We start from the raw sequence: 21,828 nt of genomic DNA on the forward strand, positions 1-21,828 counted from the left end.
CTTATTTCAAGCTGTTTTGGGTTAATGTGTATTTTAAAAGCAACCATGCAATTAAAGGTAGTGTATTTTCTTGGGGTGTATTGATAGTCAGCTCACGGTTTGGAACAATACATAATACAGGACCATACGATTTTACAACCATTTTTAAGTTCAACCTTTTTTTACTTTATACCTATAGATTTTCTTTTTAATTTTCATGTAAAATGCAGCCTTTTGAAGCATTTTCATAAAAGGATAGTCTGGTGGTATTCTACTTTTTTTTAATTAAACAACAAATCCCTTGAAAAGACCATAACCAGCAAAGAATTGATCCTACTAGCAACTATTGTCCGTGCAAACAAAGCCTGATATATCTTATTCCTCTGTGCTATAGAGCTTCTTTATTGTCCAAAAACTATTAAAAACATGTTACACAGTTGCACTGGGTACTGTAGATTATTTTGAGTCAATCCCACATACACTGTCGCTGTAAAAACTTGATATTGCAGCAAATGTATATTAATCTGCCGCTGGAAATAGTCCACATCAAATACGCTATTTACTCCCGTTTGTAAGCTATTTGCTAAAAACTACAGTGCCCAGTTGTTTTAGGAGTCTTTGTGACCAATACAAATATTTTTTTAAGATTTACATCTTCAGTAGGAACAAACAGGTATGGAGCTGGGTGCCACAGATAGGGCAGGGGAAGTCGAAAAGTATGGCTAAAACATTGTTGGTTTTGATTTTCTTTTCATGGGATTTGTTGATAATAAGAAAAATGAAGGATATCACCAGGCTTATCCTTTAAAATGGAGTATAAAAATGTCTAGATAAGAATGTCCTCATAAAGATAAGGAGCAAATGTTTTCCAAACACGTCAGTTGGCCACATAACCCAATTTAAACAAAAGCAATTTAAGGTTTCTGGAGTAGGTCAAGAACATTTTTAAGACCTCGATTAACTTGTCAACATTTTCAAGCAGCAGTTAAGACCGCTGCTGTTTCACTTTAGTTAATATTGCAGTTCATTTCGACTCCACAATGCATACTGCCACATTTTTGTATTGCAATATATAGTGCCCCCAGTATTTAATGCCAGAGTCATACTGTGTGTGCTGATGTGTGTGACATGGGTATTTGCTTGCAGGTGAGGGCTACGAGTGCACAGTGACAGTCGACGACGAGGACAGCAAAGTCGTCATTTTCGACAACTGGAAACAGGTGAGCTACTGTCAGCTTCACGCCTCAGTCGCTGTCTCGTTTATCTCATACAGTTTAGACCGACTCCCTGTCTTTTTGTCCTCTGGTGATCTCTTGCTCTCTAAGCCCCATTTTACTTCGGGTTTTGACGTTCTTTGTCTGTGAAATGGAAAAGGCAATTTGTTCAATTTCTGTGATGGGCAAATTATTTGTGTGTATTCGAGTGTAAAGAGTGTGTTCATACTTTTTGATTTTATGTGTGTGTCTGTGTGCTACACTGTACAGGGAATCCTGCTGGAGCAGCTGTGCTCGCTGTACTTGAGCTTTTTGAAGTTCTCTTATTCGGAAAAGTGGAACTCACTCTCTTGTTAACCTTACTTGTTACAATTCAAACGTACAGTTAACAAGAACATTTTGGCGAGGGATAAAATTGCTGCGGTTATGCATCATCAACCGTTGGAGCTGAACAGTGTGAATGAGTTAATACGACCTTGTGGAGATTATTTCTGAGCGGGAAAAACGTGAGCTGCAGCAGGCAGAGACCAAAAACATATTGTCAAAAAGCTCCTCCTGACACTGAGGACATTATGCGAAATCAAAAAGCATGCAGTAATTAATGCCTATTAATAACGTGATGGAACGGGTGAGGACTCTAATTAGTGCGTAGGGTGGATCATCCCTGATGCATCTTACTCCTGATGTCCACTCGGCCTTCAGGGGCGCTCCCCTTATGGTTAAATTATTCACACGCAGCTACATTTAGCCCTGGGGAACACTGAAAGCTAGCTCATTTCTTCACTTCCTCACTTTTTCTGTAAGCTCTCTTCAGCCTTTCTCACTCCCAATTATGTTGCCCTTCCCTCCTTCAGCTGCCATCATCTCCAAATCTCCCTGTCCATTCACTCTTTGTTGTTTTTTTGTTTTTTTCTTGCTCGCCTTTCTCCACTGGCCCCTTTCTGCCATGGTTAAATCTCACTGAGAGTTAATTGCATTTGTTATTCTGTGTGTGTTAATACAAGGCAGGGCATTAAGGCTGAAGCAACAGACGCAGGCCAGCGGGAAGCTTGGAGTGACTCCAGGGCCGTCAGCAGTGGGGGGAGGCAGAGAGGACTGGACAGAATCCCAAAAATCAGCCGCCAATTCATACTCATGTTTTTGTGCTTTTTTGTGGTACTGCCCATAGATAAAAGACACATATGGACACATACGGATACAAACTTAAACACACAGAGTCAGGTGCGGAGACAGACGTCCAGCTATCTAATGCGTGCTGTGGCATTGAACTGGAACAGCGTTAACCGCCAGTCCCAAGAGGCAGGGCTTCTGGCCTTGCAACAAGCTGCAAGTGTTCTCCATGGGGCACCCCAACCTACACCCAAGTTACCATAGCAACATGCAAAGACACACACATGCACTCTCATGTACGCACATACAGGGCTGACTTAATCACTCACTCACGCATAAGATCATGCTAGAACAGTCAGCATCCGACAGTGTTGGCTGTGGGGCTTCATCCGTTCTCTGGCCAGCCCGATCAGCGCCTCATCGTTCCCTTGCAATACAAACTGCCAAAAAAGATGAAAAACTGTTACATTCACATTCAGCGATTGTTCCTTCTAGTGCTTTCGTGGCTTGACTCACAGCCGATTGAGCCGGAGTTGTAATTTTCCCAACTGCAGTGCAGGGGGCAGCGCACAACAAACCGCAGGTAGAGCTTACTGTAAGTGCAGATGCACGTGATGGACTCTGCTGACAGACGCGTGTGTGTACGTGCACGTGCTGCATCGGCGTGGTTGAATGTGTAAAACACACCAGCATACACATGCACAGAAGGCCGAGAGTCTGCTCAGCCAGACGCTGGGACGTTGTGAGTGTTGTTGATGTCACGGGGGTTGGATGGTTTAAATAAGTCATCCATGTGCCCAAAATAGAAACACTGACACACTTGGCCTTGACCTAGCCGGCCCATGCTGTCCTTCGCCTTTAGACTGACATTGGTTGTGTAATGTATCTGTTAAACAGCCAACTGGGTTCTGTATGTGGGGAACCAAGTGGGAGATTGAGGTCACTGGGGACCAGAGGGCCCTCTCACCCTTTTCTCTAATGTGTTTGTCTGTCTGTGTCCGTGCGTGTGTCTGAATTTATTCCGAGCTCCGAGTTTCCATTATTATTTGATAGCTTGAAATTAAAATATTTATTAAAGACAACCAAAAGGTGCAGCCTGGGGCCTGGAAAAATGTAGGCCAATGATGTATATGTGTGTATTTATCAGAGCGCAGTGGGGAGAATTTGCTGCTGCCCCGGAGGACAGGATCGTTTATTATGTTAAAGCAAATTAGAGAAAAAGTCCAGGATGTAATTTGGAAGAAGATAATTGCTGCTTGACCACATTCTTTTGCGCGATTAGAAGGGAAGAAAAACATTGTTCCACCATCCAGTTCTTGGAACAGAGACAGCTTTTGCCGTTGTGTCCAGGGAGTTCCTTCCCTGGACATTTTTCTCTTTCCTGTTTTGCTGTTCTGCAGCCTTAAGAGAGTCGTTCTGGACTATTTACAGTTTCTCATTTCTTGCCTTAATCCACATAAGCTATTATACCTTAACAGTTTGTTTGTTTTACTCTCCGCTGGGAGTCACTACTCAATTTATCTGTGTAGAATATTCTGTGTGAACCAAGATCAAGAAAAAAGAGAAGCTAAAGTTGAAATCTCAACTGCTGCATTGTATTTAAGGGATAAATATATACTATTCAAATCTTATTAGAATTTTAAATGCAGTTTTCTAGATCAGGTGGATTGCAGATAGCATCTTCTAATACTGAAAACTCACAGAAAACTGCTTTTCTTGAAAAAAGAAATAGATAAATCACTAAACAAAATCAGTTACTGGAGTTATGGTTTAAGATATTTTGGGCACAGGCAACAATTCAGCAACATGTTTTAAGTTTCGTCACTAAAACGTTTGGTCAAGATTTTCACTGACAGATCTGAACTGACAATACAGCTAGTTCATAAAGTTTTACCAATAATGCAACTCAAAACAGTACAAATCACTGGTAGGGTCTGAGCTCTGAATGTATCTATCATCACTTCATGGCTGATGTACAGAAATTATAAACAGACACAAACTGAGTTAGCATCACTTCACTAAAATGTATACTAGCCTACTAGAAAGCTGAATGTATCTAACATCCCTACACATATATATTTTTGCTTTAATTGGCATTATCTCAGTAGTAGTCACTGTAACTGATTTACTAATAATGACATTAATTCTTGCTAACAAACGTTAGCGTGAGATGACACTGACATTAGTGAGCTAGCTGTCTAACATGGTAGCTAATGGTAAAAATCAGCTTTTCATCATGTTCAAACAAGATTTAAAAAAATGAATCAACTTAGCTCCCATTTTCAACTGTGTCAGTGTCATGACATTAATTTTGCCTATAAATGTTAGCACGAGCTGTGCAACTGACATTCATAAACTAGCTGTCTAGCATGGTAGCCGATCAAACAAGACAAAAAATGTCTCTCAACTTAATTGTCATCTGTAAGAGTGTCACTCACAATGGCTTCAATATGATCATACATTTCCGGGTTTTAAAAGTTCTGATTGCGCACAATTTCACGATTGATTCAGCTCCTGTAACCTCAATCACAGAGCAGGGTGGCAACAAGTCAAGAGGTAGAACCTGATTGGTCCTCCTGTGTACATTTCAAAGTGCTGATTGGCAGTTAGAACCTTACAGAACCAAGTTAGAGAACTACTTTGGAGGTAGAAGCTTTTATTTTTTCAAATTATGAGGCTATTAGTGCATAAAGCTAAAAATACAGTAAACCTACACAAAATGTTAATAACTTTTCAAAGAATAGTGCCATGTGAATAACTCGTTTAATTATAGGGTCACGAAATGTTTTTACTAATGATGTGATACTTGTTTCCTGGAGGGAAATCCTCATTTATCCTCCTCCCTCCATAGTGAGGTCAACAACAGAACAGCATCCCTGAAACCAGTAGGGATGCAGGGATTTGCTAATGGACACCTCAGCAGGGTGGAGGCTCCACATGCATGCCGTCATATTAAAGCTTGAATCTGGGTCATGCAGGGGCACTCACTACACCACCCTCCTGTGTGTGTGTGTGTGTGTGTGTGTGTGTGTGTGAGGTGGTTGGTGGTCATGGCATGTTCGGTGATGATGTGGTCATTCGTGATCATTGGTGCTCGGCTTACGCAGTGCTTACGCGTGTGTGTGTGTGTGTGTGTGTGTGTGTGTGTGTGGCATAGCCAGTGCAGGCCAGATGGCCTCTGTAATATATTTCCTTAGGGAAGAGTTGTCTCTGTGCAGCAGAAAGTAAGTGAGAGAAAAAGAGCAAACTCACTAACTTAGAATTCCAATCCTCACTAAGCTTTGTCATCTTATTATCAGATTTTGACTTAGCTACAAGACCAAGGTGCTCTTCTGTCTCCTCTTCTTGCTTCTGCTCCTTCCTCCTCTTCCTTCCTCTTTCTTGTCTTTCTTTCATTCCCATCATTCATCACCCCTGCATCTTTATTGATCCGCTTGCTCATTCATTTTGCTCTGACAGGCAGTCGGACAGATAGAACGCTAGCCAAAGAATCAGATGTGTGCAAAGCGTTACGGTTGCATGAGCGTCTATGTATTTATCTGTGCATGTGTGCGCACTCTGCAGATGTTTGTACAAACAGGTGGGGATGTGTTTGACCTTGTTTCCATGTAAAGGCCGTAAGCTGCTTTGCTCATGTATCTTGTTCTGCAAAGCAAATGACTTGGGAGCCAATAGATTGCAATAGTTCAGGTTCTGTGTTCCAGACAGTGGGGAGCATGTTGTCTAATGAGGAATGCGCGCATATATATATATATATATATATATATATATATATACACACACACACACACACACACACACACACACACACACACACACACACAAACACGCTCACGCACTCTCTCAAAATATGACCAAATGCTGTGGTGTCTTTTTTCACACAACTGGAAGGAATAATAGTTTGAGTGCTCGCAGAGCCACAGCATGTTATGCAAATTATGTCTGATAAGTGATCCATTGTCCTCACTGTTAATGGTTGCTGATGTAGTGCCCGGTGCTAGAAAGTTGGTGTGTGAGTGTGTTTCTGAGTGCATGTTAATGTATGTGTGCATAATGTGTATTGTTTCTGTACGTATAAAAAAAAAAACACTTGTGAAACACATGAACATTCCAGTTTAGTGATATGTTAGAAACACAACTCAGCTGCAGCTTCTTGCTGGACGTTAGGCCTGCACAAAGCATGATAAATCTCCTTTTTTGAAAAAAAAAAAAGAAGTCGTGTTTGTATGTTGCACTGATAAAAACATCTGCGCCAGAAACAGGAAGTTGTGGGAAAATTAATTCTTAGAAAGCCTGGTTTGTCACTTTTATTGATAGAACAGATAGGCCTGTCTGACTCTACTGTGAGCCTCCTGTTTTTGAAAACAATATTTATCATGCTGTTTGAAGGCTTGAATGATTGACCCATTGGACTGTGTTCAAACAGAGTGAGAAGCTGCAGCACAGTGGTAAGAAGAGCTCGACCAATATATCTGCATGGTATATTATCAGCCGATCATAGCTTATTACAGATATATGCATATGGACGTATATTTCAGCCAATAAATAACAGAAAGTGACAAAGTTTATGGTCATTTATAAACAGTGTTGCCATTACATAATTTCGTTTTTCTACTGTTAATATCCTGCTCAGTACATATTGATACAATTCTTTAATGACCAAATTTAAGGGATCCTTATAACAGATGCTCGTTTATGTTATGCTTTTATGTTATGTTTATGGCCTCAGAAATTCAGCACCAGTGCTAAGTTTCATTCAACTAAAGCTATCAGCAAGATAGATAGTAATACACGGTCATAAATGATGGGCAACAACATGAGGCGTTTGGCAAAGATATTCCAGGATGTAGCCCAAAGCAACAACCTCCCACCAAAAATAAGGCTATTATTTATTCATAATTTCAATATAGAGCCAGCATTGTAAGTGTAGCTTCGAATATAAATCAGCTGTCATTATTATAGTTGGCTATGTAGTTATCTAAATATGAGGAGCACAGCCTCAGTATTGAGAAAATCTAAATCTGTTCATATATATTGAAGTATTAGAGCACTAGATGGGCAAAAGCATGTGGACACCTGAACATTACAGCCATATGTGACTGGGGAACATATTATAACAGCCTCCACTCTTCTGGGAAGACTTTCCACCAGATTTTGGAACCTGGCCCACTCAGCCACAGGAGCGATTAGGGAGGCTGGGCACTGATGTTGGATGACATTCACACTTGGCGTTCCAATTCATCCAAAAGGTGCTGGGGTTGAGGTCAGGGTTCTGTGCAGTCCAGTCCAGTTCTTCTCCAAAACAACCTAGAAAGTCATGTCTTTATGTTGAAACAGGAAAGGGCCTTCCCCACAGATTGAATATTCACTGTTAAATGTGCAACAATCAAATTTAAAGTTTAGAAAAAACATTGTTAGGTATTATTTATTATTAGTTTAACACACAAAACTCCCCTAATCTGCTTCATCAGGACTATATGGGTGTGGCTTGATCGGATTTGATTGACAGAGCTGGTAACATAAGCAAACAAGCCTACAACTGTCATCACACTTTGATTCAAATATTGCTAAATCCTAATTGGTGTGTGGAAGTATGTGACATACCTTTTTCCAGTCGAGTCCCGCCCACTTCAAACAAGGCAAAGCATCACAGACTTTGGAACTTTGGCTGAAAATCTTGCGTTTATGTAGGATCCCATTGCTCATAGTAAGGAGATGACTGATTAAATAGGTTTTCAGGGTCTTTAAGATTAAGTTCCCCTAATTTGAACTAAGGGGCCTAGACCAAAGCATGAAAAACAGCCCCAGACCAAAAGTACACTGACATATGTAGACCGAATATTTATTTATTTATTTTATTTATTTATTTATATAGTGCTAATTCATAACAGAAGTTATCTCATTGCACTTTTCCTATAGAGCAGGTCTAGACTGTACTCTTTATAATATTAATTACAGAGACCCAACAAATCCCACCATGAGCAAGCACTTGGCGCAAGCACTGTGCAGAATATGTATGTCCACATACTTTTGGCCATGTATTGTAGCAAGGTGAAGAGTATACAGGAAGATGCCAATCAAGTGAAACCTCACAAAGCATCCATATTTCAGGGAAAATGGCTCACTGCTCTGTGTGTATTTGCGTATGATTTGAATATTACTGCGTGTGGGCTTGGCTTTTGTGTCTGTGTGTTAGTCCATGTGAATGTGTGTGTGTGTGTGTGTGTGTGTGTGTGTAGGGAGTAGGTATTGACAGATGGCCTGCTCTCTGTGGACAGAGAGGAGCTGCTTAATGGAGAGAAAGAAAGAGAGGGAGAGAGTTGGCACTGTCCTGAGTTGTCCGTTTGATAGAGAGGTGTATTTACTTGGTCACAGTTTTCCTCCTGAAGTGTTCCATCACGCTCCTAATCGATGTCTGCTCGGTGTTTGTACTCCTTTGCTTACAAAGATTAGCGTCTCTCTCTCTCTCTCTCTCTCTCTCTCTCTCTGTCTTGTTGTTTCCATTCTTACTCCTCATCCCTAAATCAGACAGTGACAGGTGGCGGAGCTGCCTTCCACGCCAATGCCTCCCTCCCCTCCTCCTTCCTCCTCTCCCTGTCTTTTCCTGTGCTCTGTCTAAACAGACAGAGTGCCAATTGGGGCTCCCCATGAATTTCCTGCTCCAGGGTCTGATCCGATACTACTTGGCCTCTTGAGACAATGTGAATTTTTCAGGCGTCTGAAACTCTCTAGAGGGCAGGAATTTACCTTCGGGGCTGTGGATGTAGGGCAAGGTCATCCGCATATACACACATACACACAGATAATATGCAGTCCAAAGCTAGCGGGCAGATTGGGTTATCTGGTGGGAATAATGTGTTTTCATATTGATTAAGTCACCAGTGTTTATGGCTTCAGAGTCCTATTTCCAGTTGAAATACAACTTTATTGTGTTTGCAGTTCTACAGGTTAGAACTGTGCAGTTTTCAGAAATAAAACAATGGAAAGTTATAGATTAAACCAACCCTCAAATAAACTTTACCAATTCCCTCTGAGCATGTTTACAGTTAAGTCAAGTAAAAAACTTCTGAGCTCAAGACTGTAATATATACTTTATTTTCTGGTATTGCCCCGTAAACAGTGAACAGAAATACTTTGTTGACACAGTGGTAATACTGGATTTCATTTGAGGACTACAGTCACAGTCTGTGTTTCACTACAAGAAACCCACCTGGATATACAGTAAAACAATTGTTACTGTATATCTTCTAATTCTATACTGGGTCTCTGTTTCATCGAACGGGCCTTGTGCTAGAGTGGAATAGCATTGCTAAACCCACAATAATTAAAAAAATTAGAGTACAGTTAAGCTGCCAAGGCTTCCAAAAATATCAAAATTGTCATGATGGATTAGGTAGAGGAAAAAGTGTAGAAAATGCACAAGACTTCTAATATTTTCCATTAGATGCAATGTTCCAGACAGATAAAAATACAAATTCTAATTCTGTAGAATGACTGAAGCTCTGGATCAAGCAGATAAAAAATATGATGTTAACCAGAGTGTTAAATTACTTCTGTAGGGGCCTATCCAACTTTGGAGTTACTTACTAGGGAATTTTAAAGCAGTATTAATAGATTTTTAGATATGTTTTGGCAGTGGAATAGGCTGGAACATTGTTAGTTCTTACGGCTAATGTGTTAGCAAACAGTTGCCCTTTTACACATCCAGCAGCCAACGTTAGCATTTATTTGGAGTCATGTTTCCTTCCACCTGGCAAATGTAAGTCCAATATTCATTAAAATGATAAAATAAATAAAATTCATTTATTCCACTTCCTTTTTGGTCTCCACCAACTCCAGAGGGACATATCTGGCTCTTTAGTAACTATGCTTGACTAAGTTAATCAGCTACTCGCTAACATTGTCTGTCTGCTGTTTGGTGCTGGGCATGTAGTGCACAGTCAGTTTATCAGAGCTCTTTTCACTGAAAACAGCTGCCTAGTACAGGGTTGATGATGGCGGTAAGACTGAAACAAACAGTAAAGTTTTGGTCCATAAAAACAAAACAATGAGCTGATGGGTGTTTAAACACTCCATGGAGCTGAGGGGAATTGTAAAGTTGGGTGATAATTCTCGGTGCGTTCGTTATGAGCGATTCCTTACATATTACACATAGTCATTTGACCTATTGTTCATCTAAAAATATTTATTAGTGCAGCTTTAAAGGTCCATTGTGTAGGATTTAGTGGCATTTAGCGGTGAATTTGCAACCAATTGAATACTGCTCACCCTCCGGTTCCAACCATGTTGGAGAAACTACAGTGGCCATGAAACTCGCGATAAAATGCGAATGGCCCTATCTAGACCCAGTGATTGGTTTGTCCACTCTGGGTTACTGTAGAAACATGGCGGTGCAACATGGAAACCTCTGTGGAAGGGGACCCCATTCTCTCTGTAGATAAAAACAGCTTATTGTAAGGTAATGAAAACACGATTCTTATTTTCAGGCAATTATACACTAATGAAAACATACTTATAAATATTATATTCAATTTCTGCCAATAGCTCCTCCTGAATTGATACACACTGGACCTTTAAGGGGAATACATGGAACCATATATAGTAAAAGGTTGATGTTCTTTGGCCAAATTATGAACAAAGACAGTGAATCGCATAAAAAACTACAATGCTGTGTGACACAAATGGTGCATACCTAATCCACATTACCCCAGGCTTCAGACTTAAATCCAAAATTGGATTGCATTTTACTCTGCAGTTCACAACAACAGGGAATTCAATTCACTAAACCCTGAAACCCTGAACTAAACCCTGAACTAAACCCTGAACCTTATGGCAAAGTCCCTGCATCTAATATTACTCACCAAATTAGCAGACGTTTGACTGATACAATATTGACAAGAAGTTATTATTTGGGAACTGTAATAAATAATTAGCTGGGAGGGATTTGGCCATGAACTATCACTTCAGTTGAGATTTCATTCAAGTTACAGCCAGGTACAGCCAGGAGAACCTTGCCGTAACCTATTTTACACCCATGAACCACCTTCAGTCCAATGTAAATGTGACTGACAGAATCAGGAAGAGAAAGCGAGAGAGGACAAAGATGGTCCCAGGCAGTTCCAAGCTCCTGTTTCTGCTAGAGCCACTCGGGCTAATTGAGCCTCTGTGACAGGAAGCCCCGACGGGATGTTGGTGGTCACTGTTAAAAGGGTCAGGAGATTCAAAGTGAAGCATGACGTGCGTACAGTCAAGTTGAGCAAAGCCTCTTCTGCGTCCTCTCATGGGACAGTGATAAAAACTTGAGTGCCGCCTGCTTGGCATTGGTACTGATGTCCTTTCAATGGCTAAGCTCCAGCACAACAAAACAAGGACTTGAGGAGGAATCTGAGTTTTAAAATGTTGTTCAAGGACATTTGCGGATGGCATGTAAAGGATCTTGTGTAATGTGTCATAGCTACCTGATATTCCACACCAGTTCAGCTGACATTGGATCTCTCCTATACGTATGTAATGCCACTCTTCTCCTCTTAGGTGTTGTTTTATTAATGTGTACGTGTGTGTGTTTCCCCAGGACCTGTCCACTCTGCAGTGTGATGTGTGTATCCTGGTCTTCTCAGTGACTGACAGGCGAAGTTTCCATCGCACCGCTCAGCTCCGCCTCCTCCTCAGGGAGTCCCAGCCACACACACCAATCATCCTGGTGGGCAACAAGAGCGACCTTGTCCGCTCCCGTGAAATCAGCTCAGAGGGTAGGTAGAGGGAGGGACAGGGTCTTTAATGTAAACCTGTCATACATGCACGCAATTGGCTCTTTGCCGAACCCCACCCCCGAAGGGCGATTGTCCAATTATAGCTGAACAACCCATATGCTAGGCATAGCAGCAGCCCTGTCCTGCTCTTTTTCACTGGATTTGGGGAAGTTTAAACCTTAACAACCCCAGCCATATCACTGTCTGCGATAGCATGGTGTTTGCCAAACACATTGGTTAGTCCTTCTCCTAAAAGCCTTTTGTAACATTAGAAGTGAAAGACGGCGTAGTCCCTCATTCGTCCAGGAGTGTTCCATTGAAGAAAAGGTTTCAGACCCAGTTTCACCTGAAACTGACCTTGGTGGTGGTCTGATATTCAATCTGCCCAACGTTTACCACAGTGTTTTAACACCTTGGTCAAGACAATCATATGCTAATCAGGTACTTAACAGTGATGAGGGAGGTGCAGCCAGAAAACAATAGGCCTGATTACTGGGCCATCATGGAAACAAAGACGGTAAGTTTCAGGTGAAACTAGGCAAGGTAAACAGCACTCAGGAAGACTCCTCCCTGAGGGCAGGGCTTAAGCAACACAGAGTAGCTTAAATTTCTGAGTTCTCGAACCATTTTCACAATTGAGAATGATTTCTGGATGGGAGCCGAAACGTCTTGAATTTGAAAACATTGTCCAGATGACTACGTCTGAAACCTTTTCTACAATTAGAAGTGAAACATACTGTTTGAAAATACAAACAATAAAGCATAACTCTAAACTCTGTCTTGCTTGTCCAAGTGAGCTAAGCAGCAGTCGTTATGTTAGAATGAAATACTTGTCTGGCCTCACATTTTTACTTATCATACTTACAACACTAGCTGGGACTAACTAGCTCTACACTGCAATATAAAAACAATGTTTATTTAATCCCATGTCTTTTAAATTGATTATCACTGGTGAGGATGTAATCTTTTAGTCTAATATTATGTAGCCATCACATGCATATAGACAGCCGAAGTCACAACGTCACATCCGGGCTAGCCTCTGTTCCACCAGCTTCTGTACTGTAATTCAAAGCAATCTCAGCGTGTCTTTCATTGATCTTTCTGAAAAATGAAGCATGTTCCTGGGGTTTACTGTCCATCTTCTAAGACAAATTGACATCAGCAATTGCTATTAGAAATCAAAACCTTTGTGATTAACAAAGTTAAACATCGATTACTTTGTGAGTACAGAAAAAACTACAGCTCCCATAAAACAAGTGCGGCAGCGCAGGTACTCGCGTTATTGTAACTTGGTTTCATCCATATCCATAAAACTCACCAAAGCGCTCTTCCAAAGTAATGTTTCCAATATTTTTGCTTTTACAGCGTTCACTCTTCTCTGTCCTTCTGTTGTTACAGACATGTCTGAACTTGTCGCAACACCTCGACTAGCCCATGGACTCGCCTCTTTTGTCAAACTGTGCCGGTTAGCCAGTGAATGCCTAGGGTTTATGGGAAATGGTGTTGATTAAAGGCCGCTAAAAATATTAAATAAATGATGAGATAGTTTTTCAAAAAATTACTGTCCTTATATAGACATATGAAGCGAGCCACACAACATACTGTTAAGAAATGTTCCAAGGCTGGATTTTTAATTATTAGCGTTGTTACAAATGTCAGTTGGATTTTGAATAAGATTTTCTTACTTCTGAAAACAACCTGGAAGTTCAGGTTTACTTCAGTTCTCTATTTAAGATCTCTTTAACAGGGGTCAAATTTTAAAATAAGTCAGCTGGAAACATTACAAAGTCAGCAGAATCTCAGCCAAGTCATGGTGCTAACATTAGGTCAATTAGCTAGCTAGCTACAGCTAATAAAATCTGCCAATGACAGTTGTCGTTTTAGCCAACAAAGGCGACAGCAAGAAATGAGAATTTCACTCTCTACCTGTGTCTGATTTCAACGACCCAATGTTTCAAAAACGACTATGAATTTCTAATGGTAAAGCAGCTTATCATTATAAACTGCATACCATGTGCCGTGTGAGAACTGAAAGCTTGACATAGCAAAAGTAACCAAGGGGGGCTGGGATTAGCATACAGTTAGTTTGCATCTGCCCAGGCACGAGCAATGATGGACAAATGCCAGGCTGCTGGGTGAATGATGCAAGAAAAGAAACATACAAGAAATATTTGAAATGCACTCTCTTGTTCACTTCTTGTAAATGCCTTTAAAGCAGCTCTCCAAATGGAAAATCTCAAGTGGAAAAATGTTTGTAATTACAGTGATCTGGTAGATATTGGTGCTTTTCTCTGCTGGTTATAATGGATTAGAGTGCTTAATGCCCAAAATGCAAATGTGTACTTAAGAGAACAATGGTATTGTGCTTTGTGCAATTTCTCATCTATATCATCTATTTACTGTCTTTTCTTGTTCATCTGTCTCTCTATTGTAGCATTTTACCATAAATCTTCCTCCAAGCCGACATCGCCTCCATTAGAAAGACTCTTGGGGATCTATCTTTGATCAGCAAAATCAGTTTCTTCACTCTTTACAATACCCAGGGATAAACACTCTGTTGGTAAACTCCTTGTTGGAAGAAAATCATCAGTTATTGTTGTAAATGTACACTGTCAGTAAAAGCCATTTATTCCATGGCTTTTTTATGTTGTATTGTTTTACCACACTGAATTACATGATCAAAATTAGGCTTTTTGACAATGATGAACAGAAAGACTGTTTAACGTGAGAAAAGAAAACAAATCTACAAATTGACCAAAATTGGGCACAAATATAAAACGAAAAGTAATTGATTACTCCACAAAAGTAAAAGTGTGAACCATCAATGACTCCTATTTTAAAAAACAAATTAAAACAAAAATAGAACTGTGGGCTGCAGGGATGGTAATGTCAGTCAGTCAGTAGGTCAGTCGGTCTACCAGTTTGGTCCAGATTGCAGAGGATGAATCCGAATGACTTTGGTGATCTCTGACTTTTATAGCGGCACCAGCAGGTTGACATATACAGTATGGTTTTGAGTGAAATGTCTCAACAACTGTTGGATGGATTGCCATAAAATGTGGTCCAGACATGTCCCCAACAGTATGAATTGTAATCACTTTGGTGATCCCCTGACTTTTCACTTAGTGCCATCATCATAGTCGACTTGCCAGCAATGTGAACCTGGAAATGTTGAGTACCCCAAAGTTTTATGTTAGAAATGTACAGTTTGGGTCCCCAGCAGGAGAAGAAAAACTGCTGTATGCTAATTTGCATGCTAAATTGGGCAATTAGCATAATTTGTATAATTAGCATTGGTTAGCATAATCACCTATATGGACAATATTTCATATAGAGTGGTTTTGGGGGTTATTGAGGATGCTGAATCAATTTCTGACATTTTCAAAATTCTAAATGGCCATATTTCAACTCCCAGTGGGCCGATTTTGGTGAAGTTTCAGTCAATTTAGAAGTTTTAGAGGACGCTGAATCGACTGGATTGGACAGATAACTTATGTATTTGAAATAATTGAAATAACTTCAACTCGGTTACAAATTGTAGGATATTTATGAACGCAATTATCCAAACAATGCAAAAACATGTACATTTTAATTGACAGACCATTACACTCTGAGGGGACTCACAATTGGGTATTGGAGGTAACAAAGGCAAGTACCATACCAAACTAGAATAATATGACCATGGCTAAATAATATCCTCAAACAAAAAGAGAGAAGGGAGTATAATACAAGTAAAACATGTTTAACAGGTAGAACACATGAGTCCTGGAGCAGGTTTTAAAACTCAGAAAACTGTGCATTAGTTACACAACACGTTACAACTGGAAAACGCCTTGCACTTCTACTACCCTGCACTGTTATAAACCATATCCTCATCATCGACCTCATCCTCATCCTCATGTTCTTCTCCAGACTCTACATTCTTGTCGTCTGTCGGCTCTTCGTGCTGTGAGTGTGTGAGTGGGTTGCAACTATCATAGCCTTTGCAGAAGCAGTAGCTGGTACAGGCCAGCCACAGGTCAATGACACAATGTTGCGCAGCAAAAAAATGCAAGCAGAACTGAAGAAATATTGTCTATATATAAATATGTCTATAAATATATGTCTCAACATTCACACCAATGACATTGAACTCTCTTGATTCTGAAATGCAGGTTGAATGTATTAAGCATATGCATAACCTCAAAATTGTCTCTAAATTCATCAAAATCGTCGAGTTGAAATATGGCCACTTCTGGTTTAAACGGTCATTTTGAATTTTGAAAATGTCAGAAATGGATGAGTATGCTAATTAATGCTAATTATGTAAATTGCCCAACCTATGCAAGTTAGCATCCGGCAGTGTCTAAATGCTGGGGACCCATACTGCACATTTCTAACATTAAACTTTGGGGTACTCACATTTCCGGGCTCTATAGGCTAAACCTCAGCAATTAACATTGTCATTGTCAGCATATTAGCATGCTGACATTAGCATTTAGCTGTGTGTCGGCTGAAAACTTCTGCATGTAGGGTTACTATGACAGACATAAATCATCCAATTGTCATAATAAATTCAAGAACGTGTGTAATCCAGTTGTGCCAAATAATTTCAGGTTAAATACAGTACATCTGTATTTCGAAGGATAAACTGCAGATTTTCAGGTTAAAAGTACGTCATGAAGACAATGACGCATTCCAAACAAATCCGACATGAGACTGTCTCACAGTCATAAATGGGAATAAACAAAGATACAAGACGAGCCACATTCAGTATAGACTCGGGGCTGTAACTGCTGCCAATGTTGCCCCTATTAAATATTGATGGAGATGAATACTTGCAGTTGATTATTTTGTGTTTTATATTTAGATATTTAGATACACGTGTGTGAGATTGGTTTTGTGTGAGAGGCGTATTTTTTGGCTAATCATTGTCAAGATATCCTAATTCCATCCACTGTGATTCAATGTAATAACATTTTTTTTAAAACATGACAAAGTCCATGGGGATGAATATTTTTATAGGTGTGTGTAAGTGTTGTTTTGATGCAACAATGCAAAATGAATGAATCCTGTGACTCTAAGAGCTCAATTTACTCTGGTAAATATCACTGAGCAGCAAGCTCCACAGACCTTTTTATATTTTGGCCCACCACACTGAAGCAAGGTCTTGGCAAAAGAAATTCACTGAAGAAGAAACACACACTGAACCCATTTAGTGATGCTTGAAAATCCACTGAACAGAGATCAGACCACAGGCAGGTTATAGTTTCGCTGGACTTTATGAATGTTTCAAATAGAAAGTGGGTGTGGCGTGACTGTAGTTGAAAGGGAGTGAAGACTGATGGCACAGATCGACCTTGATTTAAACTTGCATTCGCGGCTTATATGGTACATAAATTCAAAACTTCACAGTCATCTCTGCAATTTCTGCGTACTTAGTGTACATTTAGTTTGTAAATGTATCCACTGTCACATACATCAAATATAAAGACTTATATTTTGCTGCTGTTGCAAACATTACTTTATCCTTCCCTATCTAATCCTCTGGAGGGGCTCCATCTCTCTGTGTCTTTCGGCTCCTTGGTTTTCTGTTCTGTTTTGTGTTTTTTTTTTTCCAGATGGCATATCTCTGTTTGGATTATCACCCTCTCACAGGATGCTGCTGCTATTACTATCTTTATGTATGTTTGTACTTGCCATGCGTGCACAACTGCCTGCATGCACACAGACACAGCGGACGCCCAAACAAGCAGACGCCCAGTCTCATCTCTCTCCATCTTCTCGCTGCCTGGTGTCAGCGAAGCTGTCTCAAAGTGAGGACTGTGATGAGAGGGACGAGGAGAAGAGGAGTGACAGAGGGAAGGGCGAATGTATGAGAATGGTGTGTGTATGAATGGGAAACTCAGTTCAAAGAAATGGGTGAAATGCATTGTGTGTGTTTGTGTTGGGGAAGAGTAGTGCTTGTTTTGTTGTCCTTGAAAGAACCACTTTGAGTTTGAGAACTTCAGACTGAGGATTTTTTTTTTTTTTTTTTTTTTACAAAGGGAGGCTATATAGCTAGTGTTACATCATTGCATTGGTTTTTCCACACATCATAGTGGTGATGTTAATCTGGTTTTTTCAACAAGCGATTCTGCTCCTCTGCTCTTTTCTAATCACAATAAAGAGCTGATCTTTATAATAACCTCATGAAGTTTCTGTGGGGGGCGTCGCTTCTTTTGCAACGATGAAGTTAAAGGAGCGCCTTGTGTGATGATCTGCGGGGACGAGCAGACACACACAGACGCCAAAACTATTGAGCCGCGCGCTCTGCCTGAACAGCCCAATTGGTTAACATGGGCGCCGAAAGAAAAAGGGCAACGCTTTGGGGCGCTTCGCGGTGCTTCCACGTCCTGTTTGCCCCCGCCATTAGCCGTCAAATGACTCGCAGTAATGTAAAAAGATAGCTAGTCAAGCCGAACTCGAGCTCTCTCTTTTGGTTTTCCGACCGCAGATAGACATAGGTTGTATGAGTGAGACCCACTGCAATCACTACACCCCCATATAAAACCACAGCAAAGGAGCTAGGCTAGCCGAGTGTACCAGCATCACAAAACAGCAGAGTCAAAGTAAATGAATAGCTGGGAAGTCATCTAGAAAGCTAAAGTCCCTGATATTTTCCTCAGGACTTGGTGGAGGCTGAAGCAGAGCTAAAAGGAAGGGCCAAATGGGTTGCTAATGCTTAGCGCGTGCTAGGTGTGTAGTAGTTTGCTAACACGTCACCCAGAACAACTTTCGTAAGCTAGTGATAGGGCAGACAATACCGAAGCTTGTTTCACACCTGTGAAGCACACTGTTTCAACACATTGTGTCGGAGCTTGTGTCAAATGAAGAATACCACATGGCTGATGCTTCAAACCTCACTGCTTCAGAAAGTGCTTCTTTTGGAAGTTTGGATTCTAAACAATATGCTCAGGGGATACACACATTTGTGGGATAAGAAGAGATGAGAAAAATTAGGAAATACGGCGATGTACACTAGAAAGACATAATCATAAGTATGGGAACATTTACTTCTGATACCAGGGAGGGAGTAAAAGTAATTTATATGTAGGCTTTTTGGACAAAGCATTAATTATTTATTTTACTGTAGCATATTGCACAATAGTGTGTTTACTGTAGCACGTCTGAACAAAAGTGAGTCTAAGTAACACATGGTCACAAATTACTTAGTGCAGCTTTAATCTTATTTGCATATTTAAGAGCTATTAGACAATCAATGTTAAACCTAACACGGCAGCGGCGGATGGCCGCCCACCATTGAGTCTGGTTCTGTCCAAGGTTTCTGCCTCTTAAAGGAAGTTTTTCATTGGCACTGTTGCCAAATGCTTGCTCATGGTGGGATTTGTTGGGTCTCTGTAATTAATATTATAAAGAGTACAGTCTAGACCTGCTCTATAGGAAAAGTGCAATGAGATAACTTCTGTTATGAATTGGCGCTATATAAATAAAATTTAATTTAATTTAATTGAAACCCTTAAAACGTAATCAGCAGTGACAGGGTCTCTCAAATGATATGATTACCATAGGGAATGGGTTTGGGGATGTATTCTTGTTTATTTTTGAAAAGTAATTTTCAAATTTAAGATTTTAAAACTATTTAGAAAAAAATAATCAGCAGTTGTATTTGAAAAAACATATATACTACCAATTTGTATTGCCTTTATTGTTCTAACCCTTTGGTAGTTTGGCCTAATCCTACAAGGAGTCTGGTTAAATGTAGGATTTAGGATTATGATTAGAGTTCAAACTAGATTACGGTTTCATTAATGGTATGATTTAAGGCTCATGTGCATTTGGGGTTCACTTTAGGCTTGGAATGGTGAGGGCTGAGACTGAGAGAAGGAATACAGTCAGTGGAAGGTTCTCACAAGGACATAAAAATAGAAATATTTGTGAATGAGTGTAAAACCACAGTTTGAGGTCAAATCTTGTTTGATTTGCTTTGTTTTGCAAGTTAAACAGAGGCAGCAAGTGTAAAATGTGCGCACATCGGTGCCTGCACATCGCTGTCGACTCAAGTACAGCCCCGGCTTCGGTGTATACTTAATGACACAAGTGGAAGGGGGGACGAAGGGAGGCGAGGAATTCGATGTGGTCAGCGATATGGAAATGCCCCATCTCTGTTCCCGGGGCGCCTGACAAGGATGTTCTTATGTTCTCTCTGGACAGACCACATGTATTTATTCTGAAATGCGAGCCTGACAGAGGAAGCCGACTGGCCTGCCCGGCTAGCTAACATCCTTCTTAAAGAACCGGGGGCCTGGCTGAGAATGCTGAAGTCATAAAGTCTATTTATGGCCTGTACAGTGACACTTTTATTCTGCTGTCTCTCACCTTCCCCCCCTTGCTACATCTCTCTCCCCATCCTTAACATACGCAGTGACACACACACACTGTCACACTGGGAACATATTTATCATTTGCTCAATATGGCTGTGGCATGGCCCTGCTCCTCAGGGCTTTGATTAATACGCACTCTGGCTCCGTCTGCTGAGTCGACATTCTTTCTGTCTGCCTCTCCCCTCTGTCCGTCTCTCTTTCTATCTCCTTCCTCTCCTCCTGCTTGTTAATTTTATCTGCCATCTTGCCTGTCATCTCCTTTCAGCATCTCCTTCTTCTGTCTTAGTGACTCACATGTTTCTTCCTGTTCGTCTTAATGCCTCTCTCACTTTATTCTGTCTGTCCCTTTCTCCATCACTTGTTTCCTTTCTTTTTGTCAGCACACAGGGAGTGGCCCTCTGCCTCCTCTCCTTGTTTCCTTTCATCTCGTCTTCACTCCCCTCTTCGTTTCCTCCTCTCTCCTCCTCGTTTCCTCTCCTCATTTCCCCCTCTTCTACTCTCCTCTGTTCTCCTCTCTGTGCTTCCTCTCCTTGCTCCCTCTATTGTCTCCTCTGTTCTCTTCTCCTCTCTTCCCTTAGTTTCCTCTCCTCTCCAATTCAATTTCCCTAACACTCTTTTAACAGGTTATAAAGACTCAGTTCAATTCAATCAGCTGTCATAGGTATTAGGATAAGCCCTGTTGATCTGGTTTGGGATTTGTCTTTTTACCTCCCACTCTTACATCACCCACTATCAGGTGACACTGCTGTGGGTCGACAGCTGCTGTGCGGCAGGATTATTTCACCCAGATCAAATCTAGTTCTGTTTTTTTTTTGTTTTTTTTTAATACCTGTGTAACTCTATATTCAGTAGTTGTTGCCGTGTAAATGCAGCCATACAAAACCAGATTAACAGGCTACATTGCAATGACCACAGTTCAGAATATTAGCAAGGGTTTAACTAGATTTAATGAGGCATGTGGAGTGTTTCATAAATCATCTTCAGGTTTGCTCAGCCCTATGTCAACAGATCTATCGCCATGACAACTGAGCAAACTCCATCCACCGATAAAGAACGTGGGGTTAAAAGTTCTGGAAAAAAGTTAGTAAGAAAACCTTGAGTTAAGAGTTAGATTGTCATATCTAACCATACAGGAAAATGTTATTTCACTGTTGTTTTTTTTCTGCTGATTTTTCCTAGAAATTTTTTCCTAGCATTCTTTGTATGCTGCTTCTAATGTGCCAGCAGAATATAATGAAATAAGAATGAATGGTGACAGTTAATGGAAGACATGTTTTGGCATGTTCAATTTAAAATCACATTTTGGGCACTAGCCACTTGTTTTTCCTAAAATGAAAAGTCCTTATTTTACTTTCTTTACTTTTGACCTGTGTTTTTATCCTCTTGTTTTTTTATCAGTACTTACAGGGTAT

General features: G+C 40.5%; 1 protein-coding gene across 1 annotated transcript in view; it reads left to right on the plus strand.

The window, feature by feature from the left end:
• rem2 (RAS (RAD and GEM)-like GTP binding 2) overlaps positions 1-21,828 on the plus strand; it is a 29,855-nt gene that overhangs the window by 4,489 nt on the left and 3,538 nt on the right. Inside the window, exons 3-4 of the mRNA XM_044219937.1 lie at positions 1,126-1,199; positions 11,875-12,052. Coding sequence (XP_044075872.1) covers positions 1,126-1,199; positions 11,875-12,052 — 252 coding nt within the window. The remainder of the gene's footprint in view (positions 1-1,125; positions 1,200-11,874; positions 12,053-21,828) is intronic.

Source organism: Siniperca chuatsi, linkage group LG13 (assembly GCF_020085105.1).
Source record: "Siniperca chuatsi isolate FFG_IHB_CAS linkage group LG13, ASM2008510v1, whole genome shotgun sequence".
In the NCBI taxonomy this organism is placed as follows: domain Eukaryota; kingdom Metazoa; phylum Chordata; class Actinopteri; order Centrarchiformes; family Sinipercidae; genus Siniperca; species Siniperca chuatsi.